At 43.8% G+C, this 23,929-nt stretch overlaps 1 protein-coding gene across 1 annotated transcript in view; it reads right to left on the bottom strand.

Moving 5' to 3' along the window:
- Positions 1-6,473: 6,473 nt before the first annotated feature.
- The window catches only part of LOC138570103 (prostatic acid phosphatase-like), a 406,974-nt gene continuing 389,518 nt past the window's right edge, over positions 6,474-23,929 (bottom strand). The window contains exon 11 of the mRNA XM_069648716.1: positions 6,474-10,471. Within this exon, the coding sequence (XP_069504817.1) occupies positions 10,395-10,471 (77 nt within the window). The 3' untranslated portion in view covers positions 6,474-10,394. The remainder of the gene's footprint in view (positions 10,472-23,929) is intronic.

The following is a 23,929-nucleotide window of genomic DNA, read 5'->3' on the forward strand; positions in this document are numbered from 1 at the left end:
CTCATGGAAAATAAATGCAAACAGTCAAAATAATTCATATATTTAGACATGAGAAAACCCTACCCCATCACACATAAACCATACTTCAATCATACCCAAACAATCCTACGTACATGCAGACAAGATACAATTGAAAATGTACAAAATATGTATAACTTTAAAGAACAAAAGAAAAATGAAAGTGACAATTCCTGTCTGGCCCCGGCTCTAGGCCAGTAAAAGCATCCAAAACGAAATTCTTCAGACCTTTGGTAAATAAATGTAGCAGTTCATGAGGTCACAAAAGTGTGTTTCAAATGGATGGAACACTTCATAGAGACCAACTTGAGTGTCGGCTTGGAGGTCAATACACTTTAACTGGACCTCTGCCTTCATCAGGGCCAAGGAACATTCCGTCAATAAAGAAACCACATATCACTAAAATGCAACCAAATTCTGCATATATCCGCACCCAGGGCATGTGCAAGCAGATTCAGTGCTGCATGCTGTACCCACAATTGAGCATCTAATATTAAAATCAGAATCAAACCGCCCCTCTTCCCCATAGGCATCACTGTGCCAACGACCTATACTCCCTACAGTCTCAAACCTAGTGTATGCTATTAAGTCACGTGAAGACGTGTGAGGCAAGGTGAAAAAACGAAAAAGCATGTTACACTACCCGTTTCATGTGTGCCATGTTTACCAAGCCTGGGGAACTGCCCAGCTCGCTCTCACATCATGGTGTGCATCTACATACCAGTTGGACTGGTAAGCATACAGTCTGACTTGTTCTCAGGGCTTTAGGAGCTATCTGCTTTCAAGAATGATTTCTTACCTATGGCCAAGGGAAATCATGGTAACCCCTTTAAACACTTTTTGAATATGTGCATCTCTCGTGCTCCTTAGTCCATTAGTAGCGCTTCTCTGACTGCGATGAACACCGCATGAACGCAATCACTTTTATGGAGCTCTCAAGGCTGCATGAATATACATGCACAATACATGCCCTTAGTCATATACGGTCATGTGCACTGTCCAGGTGCCCCAGTAATGCGCAACAAGGTATTCAAACACATTCCATGAGCATCAGCTCGGCATGTTCTTACTGTGATCCTGCCGTTCGCAGACGCAGAGCGGGGCTCTGTTTTCCTTCTGGCTCCTTTCTATGTCTCACTGTGCGGTCGAGGCTGGATGTTTAAAAACGTAGTCTCGGCCGCAGCAGAGATACACACGTTGATAGTCTTGCATGCATGCTGCCATGTGTGGGGCCGTGCCACCACCCTCTTGGAGCGGACAAGACTGTCCAAAACAACCTGCTAAAGCCGGTCAACCTACCACATCAATGTGAAGAAATGTGTTCCTGGCCCAAGTCCCTGAACTACCAGTGGCCATTCTTGAAAGGTGGGGTGCCCTACTTGTCATGGTGGAGAAAGTCACTGGGTTTCTCACTCACTCGCCCCGATGTAAACCACTGCTCACAGACATGTCTACACGCTCTATCTGAATCAGGTCAGTAGTGCCGACCATTGGAAACCATTATTAAGGCCATCTTCATGGGTCTTTAGACGATGGATCAATGTTTGTTCTAATGTTAAAAGGTGAGTTGTCATAGGGCCCATGAATATCAGGCTTTAGTTGATCTAAAAATCAAACCACACAAATTCCTCTGGACCATTGCTTTTTTCCACCAAATAATGTACTAAAGGGGCTCTGAGGACTTTGTTCCTAATCCTTCTGCGATGTTCGCAGATCCTCACAGCCACCTTTTTAGACGTCATGCCTATGTACAGCTGGTCATACCAGCATTTAATGCCATACATTACATTAGCCGTGTTGTAGTTGGAAAACTTGCTCAAAGTCCAATGGAATACACCATGGACAAAGACTTTCACTGTAGTTGTGAGCACACATATCCTGCAGTTCCCACATGGGTAATGGCCAACCAGGTGCACCATCTGAAATGTCCATGCTGCTTCAAAGGTATTCTGCGCCCTGTTCTCTCATATGGAGCCAAATGTAGCGTGTGCAAGTCTAGTGATATCATCATACGCTGCACAACAGGGGGCGCATAGTCAAGCAGGACTTGCTCGAAATGCGATTCCTGAATTTCAGGGGTCTTGTTGCATTAAATCTGATCACCTTAACTCTCTATTAACCAAGGTCTTTTTGCACTGAATTTCAAAGGTTTGGTTGCTATGCATTTTTCATGTTAAATCTTATCACCTTAACTCTCTCCTAACTAATGTTTCTTCGCTGAATTTCAAGGATTTTGTTATACTATAGTTTCTTTGGGGCCCAATAGTCATGGTCCATGTTGCACCAATAGGTTTCTTTTGGGGCCACTAACCATGGTCTTCAGCCATGGCCACTGTACATGTTGTACCAGTAGGTTTCTTTGGGGCCCAGTTGCCCTGTTATTTGGCCATGGACAGTGTCCATGGCCTTCAGCCATGGAACTGTACATGTTGCACCCGTAGGTTTCTTTGGGGCCTTCTAGCCATGGCCTTTGGCCATGGCCACTCACTGTACATGTTGCACCAATAGCTCTCGTTGGGACCCACGAGCCATGGCCTTTGGCCATGTGCAGAGGCCACAGTCTTCGGCCTCTGCACATGTTGCACCAACAGGTTTTTTTGGGGCCCACTAGCCATGCCCTTGGATTTCCCTGGTATTCTCCTGATAATGCTAAAAAATCCCAAACCCTTTCCTGTCCTCACAGGCACTCACCAACGTCCCCCTCCTCTTTCCATGATCCCCCACTTCTTTCAATTGCTTTTTTCCTCTCTGGCCCACTCCTGACCTTTACCCCCTATCACTGTTTGGTTTATGCAACGCATTTCCTTCTCCGAGGTGAACTTGATTGAAGTGTGAGTGTTATATTTCAGGGGGTTTGTTGCATTAGATCTGATCACTTTAACTCTCTCTTAACAAATAGTTTTTCACTGAATTTCAAGCGTTTTACTAAACCTTATTTTGGGCCTACTAGCCATGGCCTTCAGCCATGCCCAGTGTCCACAGCCGAACATGTTGCATAGTTTCTTGAGGTCCCACTAGCCTAGGCCTTCAAGTGTGGCCTCTGTGCATGTTCCACCAATATCTTTCTTTTGGGTCCACTAGCCATGGCCACTGGCCATGTCAAACCATTAATTTGTTACCAAACATCCATTACCCCTGACCAGCAGATGTAGGCACTGCAGATGCATCAGAAACAAAAGGTGATCAAGGCCTTGATGTCACACGATCTCCACCCAATTTAACCTAATCACTGAACTCTAGCAAAAATAAACTATTTTATTCATATATCAAAAATTAAAAACTTTGCACAATGTGTTGTACATATTTGAACCAACCGACAATTCATGAACAATTAGACGTATTTCACAAGTAAACATATATTTAATTCAACAGACACAAAAACCCTACTGTTCAACATAAATCCCAGACAAGCTGGAACAAATGTGTGTGTAAAATGCAAAAATCCCCTGGCACATATGGGGACACCTAAACTGTAGATAGTCCTTTTTCCCTGACCTGCCCTTTATTTGCAGTGTCGTGATTGCTTCTTAAGAGTCGACACAGTGTGTTTCATCCATCTAAAGAGCATCAGGTGGTGCTCCTGCCAATCGCGGCCTTCAGCAGTACATAACCAGTTTTTTTTACAACAACCCAATGTGTTCCATTGTCTACAATTCAAACAAATGTACATATATTCTGTTAGGATGGAGTGGATGCGTGACATTTAATTTCAATAGGACGTCTAATTGCGTCATATCATCATTTAATATATTGATAAACTAGGATCTACATTAAAAAAACAAAGCCCAAAGGCTCCAGTTGCAAAAATACAAAGCTGACTTGTTCGCATTTTGTAACTCGAACTTTCGGGATTTTCTTCTTTTGTCCCCCGTTCTACATTTAATGTATGTAGCTAACACCCCTGCAACCCCCAAAGCCAAAAATGCTGAACTAGGGGAGCCGGAGGGACCTGCAACCCCTGCTCACCTAGTGCAGCATTTATGGCTTCAACATTTCTGCAATGCTGAAGGCGCAACAAACGCGCATTCAGCATTTTCCTTACAATATTTTGGTGCAATACCGATAAACTACATACCTTTTGGTAGTAGCCAGTCAAATAATGGACTCTAGGGCGGACCACTTTCTCTTTCTGTGTTTTTTAATATTCACCTACTCCTGAAAGCAAATATAATTTATATATATATCAACCAAGGGGAACAAATATCTTCCCTTGTGTCCAATGTAGCATAACTGCTGTCTAGAATAAGCTTACCTTTTGCATGGTATGCTATGTGGTATGGTAACGTTTATTTGTAAAGCACCTATACACAAGGCAAGTGTTTCAAGGCGCTCAAGGAGGGAGGGAACAGGGGAGAAAAACAGTCATTCAGAGCCCTTGAGTTTTCTGAACGATAACCAGTCTGTCCAGGGAGAGTAGGTGCATAAATACAATTAACAGTGTAGATAACAACAAATAGGTCTGACGATGATTCTGCAGTTTTTCCAAGAGCATAAAAACGCACCACCACCACCATAGAGGCACGACCATTCAGGAGGGGAGACAGGGAGGGAAATATAGACGATCTTCAAGGCATGGTACGTTCAGATCGTGCAAGTGCAAGGAGCTGTCTTGAAATCAATGAGAGTTGCAATATTTCCAAAAGGCCTGCACGAGAGAGACAAACAGGCTGCTCAGTAATTCCCAACGGTGGCAATGTGAATGGGTATTAACAGGGCACTCAACAACTGTGATTCATTCAGCCTACTGAAGGAGTCCCGGAAGTGGTGGAAAAATCCTGATAACCACGTTTTACCTATGGGGCAAAAATTGCCATTTAACAATGCGCCACGAGAGGCAATCCATTGCAAACATGTATCACAGTTGTGTATGCTGGTGGCACGCTCACCATAATCCTCCAGCAAATATTGGTGTAGTGTGCTACTCCTTTCCCCTGGTAGTTAGTGGAGTTAGTTAGCGAAGTGCCATAACACCAAATAGCACTGATGAGTGATGTGGTGTTGCCAGATCCCACTTCTAATGGCCCCCATCCTCATGTAATTCGAGTATAAGCCTGTATCTTCCCACTGCGTAGTTACGCTATGGAAAGCGCATAAGCAAGTATGGGGCCAATATGTCATCTCGCTGAGTCGCTTGCAACATTCATAAATATAAAAATATCAATGTGAGTATAAATATATGTGGGGAATTAGAGCATTCAACCACACTGTGTAGTGTAATGTTGCTAGGACAACACCAAGCGCCTCTGCGAGCGCTCCGACCAATCCACCGCGTTTTTTGGTCCACTCCTCTCGCTGGGAGCGATGTTATGTCAATGCGCTGCAGATATCTACAAACAATATCACTGATTTCTAGTATCGTTCCTTGCAACTCGAGGAGCGCAAACGATTGCTGTTAGTAACCGAAACACAAGTCTTGTGCTGCCACAGCAGAAGGAACCGCTCCGTATGTAAGCATGGCTAAGCGGGTCGCAGCCATGTTAGTGCGGAGTGATTATAAATCTCGGCAAGCCAAAGGGGCATGCTGTAAGTTTATAAATACCTGCCGAGCGTCGTGATTCGCTCCATATTTAACCCTTTTTGTGTGACCTTCTTATTTCCTAGAAACTGTTGTTGACCCACGTACTTTCTACTAAATATAACAAGCCACATGTGAATTAGTAAGAGCAAGACCCAGTGCCATCTCTATACTCTAACTATGGAATTTCTATCATGATACAGAGTGTTTTGAATATCTGCCCCTGTTCAATTTGATTTCAAAATGTATGCGCTAGAAAGCGTCATATACCAGCTAGGAGGAGAAGATCTACTGGACCGTGAAAAGGTACACCTAGCTGGGAACCAGAGTGCACCCCTTACCCCCTTTCTGTCAAATGTTTTTGGGAGTCCCGGGCTCCAGAGGTGGCGGCACCGGGGTGACACATGCCCCTACTAAGCAGAGCCACACTGTTGGTTTTCCCCCGTCCCCCCAATTGGGGATTTACACTGTGTAATTGGAGGTTGAGTTGGTTCCTGGCTACTTGAATTGACCACAGCAACCAGAATTCCCTGAGGCCATGATTGGTATTAACCATTAACACCTGAACAGACTGCCTCCCTGATGATTGCAAGAGGCAAGAAAGCGCTAGGAGGAGAAGATCTATTGGACTGTGGAAAGGTACACCTAGCTGGGAACCAGAGTGCGCCCCTCACCCCCTTTCTGTCAAATATATATATATATATATATATATATATATATATATGTCCTGAAGTTTGTTTCATAATGATCAATTACAGCCAGCCAAATAGGCAAAGGATATATTTAAGAACTGCATCAATGTTAATATGTTTTAAAAAAAGAATATTCCCATTGTGGCCTATAGCAAATATACATACCCTCTTTCCATGCAACAAAAATATATACCACTGGCAGTATCTTTCAATGACAAAGGTGAAAGACATATCTCCATACTCAAGAATAAAAATTCATATGTATTTATTCGTTTAATTTACTGTGTTTTAGTTAGAAAAATAACCTTACACAACCATTAAATACTATCATAATTTTACAATAGTAAAAGAGAAAAAAGAAAGACAATAAAAAGAACAAGATCATATAACAATATTATCCTAAAACAAATTTACAATTTCATCTAAATATATCAGCGTAGCTAAAATTAAAGATCTGTTCACCCCTTAAAATGTAATTCCAAAATTAATTATTCTAATCCAGATTCATGTTTGTCTATCCATCATTCCTATAGTGCCATATTCAAATAGTGTATAAGTGAATCTATATTCAGAAAGGACCGTAGCACCTATACTTTCACCATGGAATGCTTGTTTCCTTCTCCTCCATCTGTATCAATGTGCGACTGCGATGGCCCTATAAAGCTCAATAAATGCTTTCTCAATAGACTGCTGCCATTAAATACCTATCCAAACTATCAATATTATGAAGGATTGAAATAGTGCTGCCCTATGGAACAATGATATCTCATATGGAGCAAATAATTCAAGCATTTAATTCAATTGCTGCATACTCATAGAGTGTTGATATGCGCCACTGAACTGGTGATGAACCAACAGGGATGGTGACTAGGTGGCGATGCTAGATGTGTGGGTTGTTACCTAAAATGGCCTATTCTATACTCACTTATTAGCTATGGAAGTTTGCATGATGCTCAGAACATCCGTAGGTTAAATCTGATGTTTCACTCTAAGGATTTCTGATATTTCTATTTTAAATGGCCTGAAATCTTTTGAAGGCATTGTCGTAATGGGTGCCCCCGTAAGCAGAGCAGGGTGCTTCACCACTGCATGTCCAGAGTGGGGGCCCAACCGCCTCAGCCATCATCATGACTAAAGTCGGGGGGAGCGCTGCGCTGGGGCCTACTATTAGCAGGGGCGTGGTAGGGCTTGATCCCATCACTTGTCCATATCAAAAAGGAACCAGGAAGATCCTGCTCGCCAGGAAGCCAGGTAACAAAACCTTTTTTTTAAAAAAAAATGTGTGCATGTCTGAGTGTCTGAGTGTGTGTGTGCCTGCGTGTTGGATGTGATGGTGTATGTATGTAATATATATGTATGTGCATATATATATGTTCATGTGAATGGCATATGTATGTATGGGTGTGAGTGCGTGTGTCATGTGAATGAGGATGCAGTGTGAGTGAATGTTCTGATTGGGGATATGGAGAATGCAGTGTTAATGTTCTGGGTGTGTGGAACGTGTGAGTGAATGTGAGAGCCGGAGAAGGTATGTAGGCGAGTGAATTGTTGGATATGGATGTGAATATGTGTGTGCGTGCAAGGCACTGGGGGGTCTAGGGGTCATTTATGATAAAGCAAGCATGAAAAGTGTTATTACGTAGCCAGTCTGGTATTTTGGTGCAGCCAATCTCGTAATTTCGTACTGTGGCAATGACATTTTTACTGCCCATTTATGATTAAGCAAGCATGATAAGTGCTATTATATGACTAGACTGGCATTTTGGCACAGCCAGTCTAGCCATTTCTTACTGTGCCATGACATTTATTACTGTGCATCTATGATAAAGCAAGCATGGTAAGTCTTATTATGTGGCTAGACTTGCATTTTGGTGAAACCAGTCTAGTATAATATCTTACTGTGGCATGGTATTTTGTACTCTGCTTGTATGATAAAGCAAGCATGATAAGTGTTATTCATGTCTTGACCGGCTTACATTGGTGGAGCCAGTTTGGACATGTTTTCTTATTGTGATTTGGCATTTTTAATGGCAAAGCCAACAGGGCTAAGTCAGGGATATTATTTCACCGAAATGCCAGGGGTAGTGGAAGTGAAATCACCTGACCCTTGAGCTATGATGACATTACAGGAAGTGATATCATTTGACCCCACCTCGAAGTGACATCAAAGGAAGCGATGGAACACAACCTTTTAACACTTGACAAAATAGGGTGTGGCATCACATAGCATTGGTCCTAGGTACACTATGAAAAATATGGTTCCAATATCACTGTAACGTGATGAACATTTCATACCAGAATGGATCACCATATGTATCGGCAGAAAAAAGCATGCTATAACTGCAACTTAAGAAAAGCAATATACATAGTCCGAAATGGATGATTATTCTACTCTAAATGCTTTTTGGAGTATTTTGTCTGCATTGTGAATTTGAGGTTTTTAAGAACAGACTAAATCAGTGACTCACCCCCAGAAGTGTGCCTGAAATAAACATGTAATGAGTCTAGCAATTATTGTATGGAATTCCTAAAAGACAAATTATTTGTTATTCCTAGTCTTTGTTATTTAGGGTCACTGCTCAAAGTGTTACACTTGTGGAACCCCCTGTTTTTTTAAGAATCCTGAACAAGAAAGCCCGCCACTCTAGAAACAAAGAGCCACATGGCATTGGCCACAGCCCATGAGCATCAATTTGTAAAAAAAAAAAGGTGTTTTTTCTTTTAGGGGTAGCAAGCGAGACCACAGAGGTAGCAAGGAAGACATCAATGGTCGGACCTGGCGACCCCTAGATGACATCCCTGGGGTAAGTTCTTACGTGAGGGTACTGGCATATATTAGCAGAGCCAGCTTGGACATACTTTCTTATAATATCATTACTGGCATTATGTGCAAAGCAAACATGAGCATGTTCTTATATGGGAATACTGGCATATATTGGTACAGCGCACAAATATGGCACGCGCAAGTAAGCTTATATTTACCCGTATAGTTGTTAAATGCAAATACTTTGTCCAGTCAGCTAACCCACGCCAAATCTCATACCTGGCTTCTTTCTATTGTGATAATATTGAGCTCGGGTGTCTCTGGGTTATACACAGTCAGCTCCTATAGAGACTCTTTGAATTACCACCTTCAGGTGGACTTTTTAAGTTTAATACTTTTTTTGAAAAGTTTTTTGAATTTATATTATTTCAATTTTAGGTGGTGCCCACTTTTCCGCTTTTCATATATTGGTGCAGCTAACATGGAAATATATATGCACAGCCAGAGTGAACATGTTTTACACTGGCATACATTGTGAGGAAAAGCACAATGAAAGTGCGTTGGGAAATGCTCTGCTGCACTTTTGGTGACTTGCATCTATTAGATTTTTTATGAGTTACCCTTCAAAACAGATTACAAACTGTCTGGCTTTTTTAAATACCATTTTTCACAGAAAGTTTGCTGTATAATACACCATTTGAACTCGTTATTCAAAAAAATGTCTTGGGGGGGGGGGGGGAACCCCCCAAACCCACATTAGTAGGTTTGAGCTGCATTGCTATGCTTGGTTGCTCTCAGGTATTTCTGGCAAATATTTACACCGTTCAAATTAACTGGTGCACATTTGGGTGCCAGGTGCCAGGCACGGCCCCTTATTTCTATATTAGGTTTAAGATTTAAGCTTTGATTAAAAAACATACACTTTTCACCAAGTGCAGTGTGTGGCATGCCCTGAAATAGCATGATAGTAATGGGCATTGTGCAGGTGTGGTGGTCCAGGCCAGCCCGTAGTGTGGCACGCCACCTTCTTTGTTGAGAAGCTTGGAGGTGGGCCGTCAACATGACTTGGAGGGGGGGGGGCCCACATTTTGTGTTAACTGCTGTCTTGAGGATCATGTCGTTCATACTCCCACCACTCACAGTACTCAAATGTTGCATTTCCATCTCTTAGTATGATCAACCTTTGTACTGCTCAAGACATAACTATCATGCAGCCACCGAAACGAGAACTACACTTGTGTGAGTTTATAAAATGCATCAATGCAGAAAACCATTACAGGATCGAAACACATTTGCTGAAAAAACAGAAAGTTAAAGGAGTGGTTTTATCAGTTCTCTGCTGCACTCTGCCATTTGCAAGACATAAGCGTCAAAGGTCGCTGCCATCATTCACAGAAGACTTGAATCAGTCCCGGAAGAACACCAGCACTATGTTAACGAATGACAGGAAGTTCAATGCCACAGCCAAGCCTGTCACCGCACCTAGGGAAATAAATATGATGTGAATAACCATGTGGTTTTCTTAAAATATTTGAGATACCGCATTTTCCCAAAATATAAATTTGCACTTTACCAAAGGGTTGTACACATTTCTTTAGTCTTGGAGGACTGTGAGATGATCTGGTTTAGTAAAAATGGTATACCCACAACTTTCATCACTGTTAATATTTCATGCCAACATTTATTAGAGCGTTTTAAAAATGACATACAAAAAAAAGATTAACAAGCACATGATTCACAGTCACCAAGCAGTAAAACGCATATAAGGACATGGCAGGCTGCAATGCCCGTACAAGGGCCTGTAAATAAATGCCTTATAATGCATTGCAGCCTGCAATATCTGTATACAAACCTGGAAATAAGTGTCTTATTACAGGCCAGTTGTGACATCACATCTGACCTGTGCAAGGATGCATAAGTAAGGCACAGAGGGTCATTGTGGGTGGCAAAATTAAAATGAAACCCCTATCTTACCCTGATTGCCTGGCCCTGCAAAAAGAAAGGGAAAATCACTTGGGAATGAAAAATGTTAATGAACTTGTATGGTCTAGCTTGATGGTTGACCAGGGACAGACCTCGATATTGGCTCTAACTGGTTTCCTTTCCCTGATACTTAAAAAAATATCGGACTTATGATGGCGGACACTGAGCAACTACCCCACTTCCTTTGACGTGATGCTTTCATGAAGTTTGCTCTAAAAAGACACATTTTATTTTTTAAATGAGAAATGTTGATTTTAACTTTTTCTTTCTCTTTTCTTACTGTTGTTTGATTTTTGTATGAAGTGAAAGGTTTATACTGTTTTGTCTGAACCAAAACACTAAACAAATAAATAAATAAATAAATATCATCCAGGGCCTCCATCACAAAATTCAAGGAACAAATGAGTGAAATACTTACCTTGATAGGGTCATCAAAAGAAAAGCTTTGTTATAATGCGCCCGCTGTTAGGAACAAACTACATAAACCTGATTGTGTGATCTCCTCAGAACAGGTGGGGACTTACAGTATGTATGTTGAATACAGTACATTTCTCACAAAAAGAGAAGAGCTCCCCAAGTTGTTCATATATTCCCTTGTCCTTAACGTAGGATACATTACCTACGTTTTTGTCCATTTGGCTCTAGTCCCCAATTAAATCAGCCTGAACTCTTGCCTTATCACAGCGTTCGGGATGGAAATAGACAGCCCCAGTGTTTTCTTAAGCAGCATTCTCTGGGTGGTATAAAGGAAATCCCCCAACTCAAAATGACAAAGATCCAGGACATAAAGTAGGGTAGCATCCACAGTGGAAAAGTAGTATTTGGAGAAGAGGGTTAACGGAGAAGTGGCACAGTTGTGTATATACCCTCTTCATTTTTGCCAGCAGAGACATTCTCTTGCCCCTAATCAGGAGTTTCCAGCTCTCCTTGGAATGTGTGTTGGTGATATGATAACCGGGGTAGATAATGGATCTCACTCTTTCAAGGAAGTTGCCACCCACCCTCCATGTCATGGTTTTCGGGGTTCTCTTGTTCGTTAAAAGAATGACCTTCGACTTCTGGCCATTAACTCTAAGATTATTCTCAACTGCATATTAAAAAAACTGTCAATTTCCTCTGGAGCTTCATCGGTGTCAGATCAAACAAGACCACGTCGCAGAAAAGACAATGCAGTATAGTGACACTGAGACCAGATTCGCAGGATTAGTAGTACCCCCATCCCAGACACAAAGTAAGTCAGCAAGGTTGAGGTTGAAAAGAGTGGGAGTCACACACACCCCAGCCACAAACCAACGTACGTAGCAATGGGGTCCGTCATGGCTCCCTCCCCAGTCAACCTCACTCTTGACAGTTGTGTCTGTGTGCAGCAAGACCATCTGCACCAACGTTAAAGGGAGATTCATACCCAGCAATTTCTTACAAAGCTTTGCTCTGCAAACTGTGTCAAAGGCACTGGACAAGTCTATCAATGCCATGACAGTCAGTACCTTGGTTTTTTTGACTGCTGCTAAGAGATGGGACATGACAAAGGCATTCAAGGAAGTTCCCATCCAGTCTGAAACTGAGAGTACAAACCCTTCGATATTATGAGTCCCTTGAGCTCCCTTAACAGAAGAGTTCCAAAATTCTTTCTGGAAGAATCCAGCAAGGATATTGGTAAAACATTCTTATGTACTCCCCTGTCCCCTTGTTTGTGTATAGGGATAATTAGGGGTTCTCCCCATGTATCAGGGGCTGCAAGGGTTTTACTCACATAATTGAACAGATCTCTCAAAGGGCCAGCCCAAGCTTCTGGACTGGATTTCATCAATGCTGGTGGTATGTTGTCTGGGCCCGGAGCCCTTGAAGGGTTGGCCCTGTCAGTTGCCCAGAAGATGTCCTCAGTGTGCCACTGAAGAACCCCCTGCACCTGGTCCATCATGCTAGAGTTAAATACATTCCCCTCATCAGGGGGCATAGCCTATCTCTTAGTGATGTACCCCTCCCCATTCCTGGGCAGTGATGTTACACTCCAGGGAATTATTCACACCATTTGTTAAACCCCCCAGAATTTTCCAGAAGTTGGCAGTGTCTTTCTGGATAAGGGTCATGATCACCTTGGATTTTGATCTATCAACCTTTCCCAGCCATTTTGTCTTAATGTTATTTTGTGCAGGTCCACTATTCTTTTCTTGTCTACCCTAAAGGTGGAATTATCAGGAGCTGTCTTAAGTAGGGTTCTAATGGCTGCCCTCTTTGCCTGTTTCGCCATTTTTACTTTTACATCAAAGGGATGGTTATGTTGTTTCCCTCCAGTAATTTGACCCCTGTTAGTAAGAGACTTTAGAGAGTTCAGTAAGGTGAAGATGTAATTATTAACCGTTTAAACTCTGTCCTCCCAACTCCATTTTTGATATCTCCTTCTCCCACAAAGCACTAAATGTCCTGTAGGCTCTAGTGTTCGATTTTACTGTCCACCCCCCTCTTTCTGACGAAATGAATGCAGTTTCATGTTGTATATAATTAGCTGTAAGTGGGAGTCGGTTTGCCAAACATATGGGGAAAGGGTCACTACCGGGGCCATCCCCCTTTTCTAATGGACCACCGAGATGTTCCAGATCTTCAGTAACAAAAAGGTGGTCAATCCACGTCCTTTTCTCCCCCCGGGTCCATGTATAGAAGTCCTTCGCTTCTTGGTCCGCTGGTAGACGAACCCGAAGGTCCCATTGCTCTAGATAATTGTTCCACATCATCACCTGTCGTGCAGACTGAATAGGGCATCTCGCAATACTTACCAGTCCCCCCATACAATATGGCGATACACAGAGTTGAAACCCCCCCCACCACTATAAGTTCTCTGTCTCCCCTCCCAGACCAATCCGTAAGCAGTAGATCTAACGCCTGCCGGATGTCTGCCATTTTGGTATTCAAATGGTTAAAATAAAGGTTAACATTTAACAGATTAGCATTTATGGTAGGAAGGAATACATTCACAGCCATACGGTCCTTTGAGTTTGCCTCTATTTCATAGTGTGTGCAATCGCAGTTTAGATCTATTACAATTGCCAGGCCTCCTAACGGCCTTCCTTGCTGTCCCCTAGTGGAGACTTTATTGTAGGTGTGAAACCCTTCCAACTCAAAAGGGGTAATTGCCATAGTCTCCTGTAACAGTAGCACTCCTGCCCTCTTTAGTTCCAAAGCAATCAGTCCCTTCAACTTGAGATATCCACAGTTGTTCCATGTAGTTAATGTTAAACACCCTTCCTCAAAGGCTCGACTCCTTTGCCTTTATTTTTTTTAACATATCCACGCAAACAAGGCCAACTCGAGCCATGCCCATTCTTCAAGGTCCATTTTCCCAGTTGTTTACGATTTACTATTTGTTCCTTGTGCTGATGCCATTTGAGGCTGCAGGGGTTAAGAAGGGCTAAGAAGGACTCAATTTCTTCCACTGAGTTTAATTGGCCTAATTGGTAGCCAATGGTATTAAGATTCCCCCGGTTATTCCAGACAATCTGTGCTATGAAGTTAGAAGCATAGTAGCAGACCGATCTTTCCGCTACCTTTTTTGGGAAGCCCACCCTCAGTATATCCTCCTATTGCAGGGCCCTTACTTGGGGAATTTCTTGAAAGATTTTTATTATTTGGCCTCTGTTTAAATGAACAGACGCAAATTAGAGCATTGCTCTCCCAACTCATTGTGGTCCCAAGAAAAGAGTCTAAGTTAGTCTTCTATGGTACGATGACCACCTGTTCTTCCACTGAAGCCTGGACAGGCTTCACTGTCGATGGCCCAGTTGTGGACAGGGCATCGGATTCCTGTTCTTCTAAAATGACAGAGGCAGTAGATGTTTCTTGAGATTCCAGATCCATATCCAGAGTATCTGGGGATTCCCAAAGAATTGTAATTTTCGGTTGCTTTGGATTTTTAGCAGCCCCCTTTTTGTTACCCATTCCAGTTGATTTTGATTTTTGGGTAGAATCTGATGTCTCCCGTGTAAGGGCTTTAATGAAATGTCTGGAGTTACTTCTTTTATTTCCATTTTGCGCTGGCATGTTTTTAGTCTTTTTTTCCCTTGTGGTTTTCCTTTCCTCTTTTTTCTGCTGACCCTAACCCAGCCCTCAAGGTCTGAGTCTTCCTCTAGGGAGTCATTCATGACCTCGATTTCAGGTACTGGGCCTAGGTCCTCTGGGGTGTTTTCCCATTCTAGAAGAAACAGCTCTTCTAATGGTGAGGGACTATTTGGTGTAATCAGAGAAGGTATTGGTAAAAGTCCACCATTTTCCGTCTCTGGAATCTTTGTCGCTTCACTCTCTTTGGTAGGCGTTTGTATCTTAGCTCCCCCTCCTTCCAGTGAGAGGCTGACCAATTAATGCCTTGCCAGAATTCGGATGTTCCCAGGTATTCAGCAATATTCTAGTTAGACTCTGATCCAAAGAGTCCAATTTTGTGACGTTGGCTTGGACCACCTCTTTTACATTGTCATAGAGCCTTAGCAATGACTCCAAAACCAAATGCAAAGCAGATATTGATGCAGGGCCCAATGTCTCAACTTGTGGCATGACGTTGGAATCTCTCCTTAGTGTTCGATTTTTGGGAGTGTAATAATTTTCATGGAGTGTGGCAGGGTGAGATGGGCCATATTCCCGCCATTCCTGATGCTCTATAAAAGAGCTGTTCAATGGGCTAAGTGCATAATTGTAACTACTTCCAGTTCTTTGGTTGCCCATTTCACCAGAAATGCCCACCTTTCCGGCAGTCCAATGTGACCGAGCTTTGATTCCTTCCATGTCGTTACACAGCTTCTCAAACGATGGGTCCAGCATGAACTCCTGATTTTTACTTTGGGAAATCTGAGGGTGAATAAAGGATCTGTTCCCACTGCCCCAGTTCAATGAGTTTTGACCAAATTGGTCAACAGTGTGTTGATTACTTGTCCTTGGCATGTTCCCTTCTTGAGTGATGTTAGGAGTCTCAAACATAACATGATTCACTGTGGGTAATGATAACTTGTCCGGGCACGTCGGGACTTTACTGCTTTCTAAGGCACCCGTGCCTAACCCTCCCATGGGTAGACTTTGAATCTCTCCTCCAAGCTCAAGCTCCTCTGTATTAGAGGCAGGGGTTAAACTTGACGTAGCTCCTGCTCCTTCCAGTGATTCCCCAGCTAACACACTCCCTTTGTTTGTTCTCACAGTGATTTCCCTTTTATTTGATGGTATCAGGGATGCCGAGTTCAGTAAGCTGTCATCATTCACCTCAGTAGGCACGTTAGTAACCAAATGTGTGCCTTTAGTTATTTGTGGTGCATTCAGTATGGTGCTAGTGCTTGAGCAAGGACTCTGTGTATCACATAGGCGTTCCAGCTCTTGATGGTCTCGCAGAGCTATACACCCCTTTGCTGTAATTTTCAGCTTTCCATTTCGCAGTTTTGACATTTTAGTGTCTTAATAAGTCTTGGCAAGCCTTGAGTCTTAATAATTCTTAGAGAGTCTTGGACCAAAGCAGCTATAAGTCCTCTAAGAAGTTCCTTCATTTAGGTTGTGGTCTGTAGTGAGTCAATATACGATTAGATGACAAAATTAGGGTTCAAAGGGTATTTTATCCAACAGTCACCCTATTCGCAAGCTTCTAACCGATCCACGACCCACACCTCTTGATTCGTAGGTGCTTGTGTCAGATCTTTTTGGGTATTTAGCTATGTAGTATCAGAAGAGAACGCTGCGCCCGGAACACCGGGCACAACCTCTGTCCCCCCTCCAGTTGCACTCGGGCCCAGGTCAGAACACAAGCTATTCCCCAAAAAGTTCCACCTCAGTTACTCAGCAAAATCTATGTGGCAACATTGTGTTCGTGATGACTCCCGCCACGGGTGTTGCTAGGTCTGGAAAAGAACCGGGGCTATGCTAATTTTGGGACTGTCGGGACTGGGTGCTAGCAAGCCTTTTTGGTTGCAACCCCTGAGGGATACAACCAAAATACCCAGGGCTATAGCCCCCTAACCCCACCCTATCAACGCCTCTGATCCCGCTGAGATGATTGTCAAAGAGCCATAGATTTATATGTTCAGTATTCGATTTTCTTACCGCTCGTTTTTGTGGCTCAGCGTTGCGGTCTGCCTCAATCCCAGATTTCCACTGTCTCCCAGCTGCAGCTCGCGGCTCACGGCTACCGCTATAGCTCACTCTTGAGTTGCAGGTGTAGATCTCACGCACTGGGCGGTGTCCAGCTGCCGGACTGCCTGACTGATACCACTCCTTTGTTCTGCGACTTTCTCTGCGAGAGCACAAGTGTTTTTAAACGCTGCAGCACCTGCTTCACACACAGAAGCCACTGTAGAAAGACTGCCTGACCGCTTCCACTCGATTTCTCCACTCCTTTTCTCTGTTTGAGGCAGGGTTTCCCTTTAGGGTATCTTAGATCAAGGGCGTCTCTCGCCCGGGCGTTCAAAGCGAAGGGCAGACGAAGAAAATGGCAATTCCTGTTTGGACCTGTTCGGACGAGGAGGACCCAGGGCCCGGCCCCTGCTCAGACAGCAAGTAAGCATGTACCAACATGTGTTTCCTCCCTTTGTCCCCACAGGCCATCCCCACCCCCTCTGGTTCTCCCGTGATGTTCCCTGTGCCCCCCACTTCTTGCACACAGGTGTTGCCTGTTTTGCTTGATTCTTTTACCCTACCCTGCTCCCCCGGCCCCCTCCAGCCTACTTCTGCAAGAGTCTGTCCTGATACATTCTGGTTTCACCATCACCGCCTTGTGGCCAATGCTGGATTTGACCTTTATGGACTTCATTGATTCACGGTGCATCATCCTTTCGCAACTCTCATGCCGGACTTCCTTTGCATCTTGTACTCAGGATGGCCCTGAATCATGCTGTTCCCATCTTCATCTTGTATCCTGGCTTGCAACATTATGTGTTACTACTGACTTCTGCCATTGTAAACGCTCTCCCCTCATGCTTCTCCACTCTTTTTGACTGCTTACTCTCTGTTCTTCTCCCTTTCTCCCTTTCCTATCTCCTCCCCTCCTCCCCTTACTTTCTCCTATGCACTTACTCTATCAGAATTGTCCCTGTACCTAGTACGAGAGCAACCTTGTCTGTCTTCTCCCCCTTCCCTTACTGCCCCCCCACCCCCCTAGCACTATCTGAAATGTCATCAGGCCTAGTACGATAGTCACTTCTTTTGTTCCTCCCCTCCCTTTTTGCATCCCTCCCGCTCACCTTATGTTCTTTTCCGGCTCTACCAGAAATGTCATCAGGCCTAGCACGGTAGTCACCTGTCTGTTTCCATTTCCTTCCCAATCTCCCCCTCCCTTCCTTATCGATGTCTTAGCTCTTGCACTATCTGAAATGTTGTCAGGCTGAGTACGATAGTTAATTTCACATCCTTACTGTTCATGGCCTGTAAGAATGTCATTGTATTTTCCCTTGTTCCCTCCCTTGCCTTGAAGCGATTTGAAACACATTGTGTATAGGCGCTATATAAATAAACTATCAATTCAATTATATTCCTCTGGCTTCTGGTACAGTACATCAACTGCTGGGGGGTCGTCTTCCTTCCCCAGCCTTCCTCAGGCTTGTAAAACAGTTCAACAATTGGTGGGGAAATGTCTGCATAAAGATTAGGTACTCTTGTTACATGATATGTTCTTCTTTTGTAAGGGTCCCAGACCCTATCCTTCTTGATACAGTATATTGATAATGGTTCTCTTATTACCCCGCCCCATAGAATTGATCCTCTTCTCCACCTTTCCCTACACTGTTGTCTTTAGGGTATCAAGCACCCTCTGGGGACCCCCAATAATAGACTCCGGCACCCAAGTACCTTTAGAAATGTACGGTCTTGGCTGCAGCCCTCCGGTCGGTTGCAGGCTTCCCGGTGTCTTTCTCTGCCTCGCCGGCACTCTGCGGCTCGTCCCAGCTTGATGCAGCGGGTCTGCGGCTTCTGACCCACTTCGGCGTGTCTCTCCCCGCTGGACCCCATGGTCCTGCAGTGCTGCGCTGCTCTCTCCAGCCAGTCTCTCGGTTCACTCAGCGTGTCCGGTGCAGACTGCCACTTCAGTATCTGTGCGCCTGGTTTCTCAGTTCCACTTTTTGATTTGTTGGAGACGAAGGATATTGGTTTTACTAATTATGCTGATGACACTCAGTGTATCACCACTCTTTCTGGACATTATGAGCAGGATACCAAAAGGATAAATGAAGTATATGATGCTATAGAGGTCTGGATGTTGGAAAATGGTCTTGGTTTGAATAAGGAAAATACCGAATTGATGGTGGTAGGAATTGCACAAAAAATCGTGAAGCTTGGAACTGAATACAGAAGGTTTCGGGTGGCTGCATGCGATTTACAGACTATAAAGAAAGTAAAAAGACTTGGGATTCATCTGGATCAAAACTTAAATATGAATGCGCCAGTGAGTAGTTTAGTTTCTACATCAGCATACTACATCCAGTTGCTAGCGCAAATTCACCTCTATATTTCTAAAGAAAATGGTAATATAATAGCAAGAGCTATTGGGAGATCTGCAATAGATCACTTGCTAGTTGGCATCAAGAAGGCAGTTTGTGTCAGACTGCAGGTGATTCAGAACAGTGTGATTAGAGTGATTATTGGACTGGGTCGGAGAGACCATGTCACCAAAGCAGAGAGAGAATTACACTGGTTGCCAGTCGAGGCAAGGATTGAGTTTCGTCAACTTGTTATTGGGCATAAATGCCTAGCGGGCTCTAGCCTGGCTTTTTTGAGCGAGGCTTTGCTGACTAAAATGAATGTTAGGACTCTGATGTTGCTAAGAGTGGGTTTTATGTCACTGTCCCCATGTCATGAAAAGCAATTCCTCCAGATCTTAGAGGAGAAACAGATATTGAATTATTTAAGAAAAAACTGAAGATGCTGCTCTTTAGATAATTTTGTTTTTTTTGGCAAGGTGCTATCTGAATTTGTATGCTTCCTTTGATCTTTATATTGTTGTTGTTTGCCTTGCGTCCATAAGCCTCCGGGTCTTCAGGTGCACAATATAAATATGTAAAGTAACAGGGTCTGCTCCGGCTGCTCTCCTCGCTGATCGTCGGTCCCTCTCGTGTTTCCTCTCCGGAGCATCGAACTCTCGGGTGAGTCCATTGTCAGTTTTTATGTCAGTATCCAGTAAGGTCTGTAGGTAATGAGTAGACTGTTCATGCAAGTTTATCTGAGTGATCGCTGCGGATCAGCGCCTCTTCCGCTTCACATTTTCTTGGCTTGGATCTTCATGATAGCCACCTCTATTCTTCCTCGACTAAGGGCCTGATCACGAGTTCGACGGTAATGTTAATCCCCATTCCCCATTGGCCCAATAGCGCACATTTTCAGCGGATTTCCCCCCAGCTCAGAGCTGGGGTGAAATCCGCCGAAGTCCTGATTTGGCAGACCCTTAAATCCGGCGGTAATACCGCTACCGCCGGATTTAAGGGTTACCGCCAAAGTCGTGATCAGGCCCCAAGTCCTTTCTACTTCTTGAATCTTAAAGACATACATGGGACAGGAGGGTAGGAGTGGAGAGAGTGGGGGTGAAGGAGAGATGTAGGTGTTAGGTGGATACCGCGTTCTCCCACAGTAGTTGTCACTGGTCCCATAGGGGGCTTCCCCTCCCATGAGATCCACCCGCTGAGTTCCACCGCCAGGGGGACTATCGGGTAGCAGCCTCACCTTCCTGGCCTTATGGGAAGGGCCTTCCCCTACAGAAGCTGTGACGACATCCCGGGATTTGTCACACCTGTAATAAGAGAATTACATCACAGCCACTCTGTATACAGTTATTACAGTTATTACACTTCAGTTGTGAAATCACAATGCCTCCTCCTTAAATGAGCAGACAGAATTCCAGCTGTCACTGCGGCACTTAATTTTCAAATTCCTTGATAACAGACTAATTTTCTGTGACACATTGCAGCCGGTAATTGACAAGGAGCTGTTTATTGTAGAATGTTTAATCTGTGCACTTCTGGAGTTTAACTCATCTGGGCAAGGGTCTGCAGGGTATTATTTAGTACAAAGCTAGTAAATATACCTGTGCATATTGTTTACCTGGTGACCCGTAGATCTTGGATTCTTCCCCAGAAGATGCTGGTGCATTGCAAATAAAAAAAGTGCAGAGAGCCGCAAAAGAACATTATTTTCTCTCCTCTACATACTGCAATCCATTGTTTGGAATGTTAGGGTGGAGTTCATAGCTAGTTATCCTTTGTGATATGGAAATATTTGTACCACTTTTAGGAGTGAATAGCAATTCAGGTATAGGGCAGTGGTGATCTGTTAGGTGACCCAGTATTATTATCAAGGAGGCACCAGTCTTATTCCCAGAAATTACAGAAAACTTAAAAAGCAAACAGAGGTGGTCAATCCAAACAAACTAAAAATACACATGAAAATAATGTCTTTGTTTTGGTGTCATTCAGCAAAATAGACACTCAAAAATCTGATTTGTCAACTGGTTCCTGCAATAACACTCATCAGGAAGTAGCAAAACAAGTGGTTCGCCTGGTTCACCTCCTGTATATTCAAGGAAGAGCTACCTTCGTGTGGGTGCATCACTTGCAGCTTCATTCAAAGATGTCCTTATGGAGGGGCAAACAGGACAGGCGTCCCGGGCCCCAACACTGGGAGGTCCCACCTGACTGCCTGATGAAAGAAGTCAGTGCACAATTTTTACAAAACATAACTAGAACATGCTGTGATAGTGTCTGGTGCGCTACTGAGATTCTGAGCCAGCTGCCTGGATGTTGTTCACAACAAAGTTCCAATGTGATCGATAAATCCTCTGATATGGGCTACAGGACGTACGTTATGTTATGTTATGTTACCTGAACTTGTAGAGCGCACGGTCGCCCTAGGGCATCATGGCGCTGGTGAGGAAGCTATCAAACGGGAAACACAGTAGTGGTCAGAGAGCTAAAATAAAGTAGTTTTCAGTGCTTTCCTGAAAGCCAAATGATTGGAGATAGATTTGAGTGGCAGTGGGAGGGAGTTCCACAGCCTTGCCGCAGCAATGGAGAAGGCTCTGCCACCGAGTCTTTCCCGGGTATACTTAGGAACCACCAAGAGATTGGTGTTCAGGGAACGAAGGTTGTGTTCCGGAATATAACGGACAAATTTAGTTTGAAGAAACTCAGCACCTAGGCCATGGATTGCTCGGTGGACAATACACAGTGACTTGAACTTAACTCGCTGGGCCACTGGGAGCCAGTGGAGTTGGCGGAGCACTGGCGAGATATGAGCTCCATAGGGGGAACCTGTGGCCAGTCTAGCTGCCAGGTTCTGTATACGTTGGAGACGTTGAAGAAGGCCTGTCGGCTGAGCGAGGTATAAGGAATTGCAATAGTCCAACCGTGAGAGGACTAATGCAGCAACCACAGGAGGGCGCATAGCCTCTGGGATCATAGGAAGGACCCTCTTAAGTACCCTAATCTGGTGGTGGGCGGATTGGCAGACCGTAGAGACCTGATTTGTCATGGACAAGGAGGTGGAAAGAATGACTCCTAAGTTCTTTACTTTGTCCACTGGACAGGGCAGGGGGCCCAGTAAAGTAGGCCAAAAAGCAGGGGTCCATAATGACGGGCAGGGAGGACAGCCCACCATCATCACCTCAGTCTTGTCGCCATTAAGCTTGAGCCAATTTTGGTCCATCCAGACACCGACTGATGCCAAACAATCATGAAGAGAAGCTGAGACCTTAATATGATCTTGATCCAGGCGGACGTATGTGCCTTCACAAGAGCACAACTCGTGTTGCGTTTTCACCTTTCTTTGGGGAATATATTGACCATGTGCAGTACCTAAAATTAAAATGCATTGGAGAGAATGAGAGATTGGACTGAGGTGGGGGAAAACATAGGATGTTAGGCTCTGTGGGAGGAGGGATATGACAGAAATAATAAAACACCTGGTGATGGGCTGCGTGGCTTTGAGAGAAGCCAGAATTAAATCTCTCAATATTGAGGTAGGGAACGAAGCCTTGTGGAGCAGTCTCATGAGTGGGGACCTACAGAGATTGATCCAGGCACTATGCAGTCTGCTCTCTACAATTCTGGGAACATTGGAAGACTCAAAACTGGGTGTAGTTGAGGGAAGGCCGGAGTAGATCAAAAAGCTGAAGCCAATAATGCGTTGTACATTTACTCTGGAATGTATCCTCTTTCCTCCTCTTCTTCTTGCTTCCTGGGTTTCTTTTGCACTTCTCTTTCCCTCTGCTTTGTTCTTTGTACGTGTTGCTCTTTTATATCTTCTTTTTCTTGATTTATTTTCTTAGCTCTTTTAATATATTCACATTTTGTGATTGTTTTAAAATAAATGTCTTTGTTTCTTGGGAAAGGTTTCTACATGTTTTGTTTGTATGTGGAAATTAAAACACAATAAAAAGTGCATATTCATACGTTTGAGTGTCACAATGGTTCCGAAGATGGCTCAGTGTATTAAGCACTAGTTGCAGAGATCTGTGTTACTATGCCAGATCACAGTACCAAATTCAAGCAAGGAAGTCCAAGCCTTTCCTTTATCTGAGGTTGATAAAAAAAACGTTGGTGTTCGTTACACCTACTCTCCTGCAAACCAATGTATCTGTACCAGAAAGAGTTTAAACTATTTTAGCATCATGCAAGTTAGGAGCTCAGTCCGTTCAGGTGAAGGTTGTAAAAACTTTGTAGCTACCCACAATGTTATATTATGTTATGTTAAGAGCTCTTGTATAGCGCAACTGTGACCTGCAGGTATCCTGGTGCTTTTAAAGAAACCCAACAAGTAGACTTACCTAAAGTAAAACGACCAAAAGATAGGCTGGCCCACACTACAGAAGAAGTCAGTCTTTAGGGATTTCCTGAAAAAAAGTGATCATCAATCCGGTGAAGGCAGAGGGGGAGAGAATTTCATAATGCAGCAGCCACCACTGAGAAGGACCTACACCCTATAGTAGCTCCACAAAACCTAGGGACCCGGAGCAGA

This window comes from Ambystoma mexicanum, chromosome 2q, assembly GCF_040938575.1.
Source record: "Ambystoma mexicanum isolate Mex_15411 chromosome 2q, UKY_AmexF1_1, whole genome shotgun sequence".
In the NCBI taxonomy this organism is placed as follows: domain Eukaryota; kingdom Metazoa; phylum Chordata; class Amphibia; order Caudata; family Ambystomatidae; genus Ambystoma; species Ambystoma mexicanum.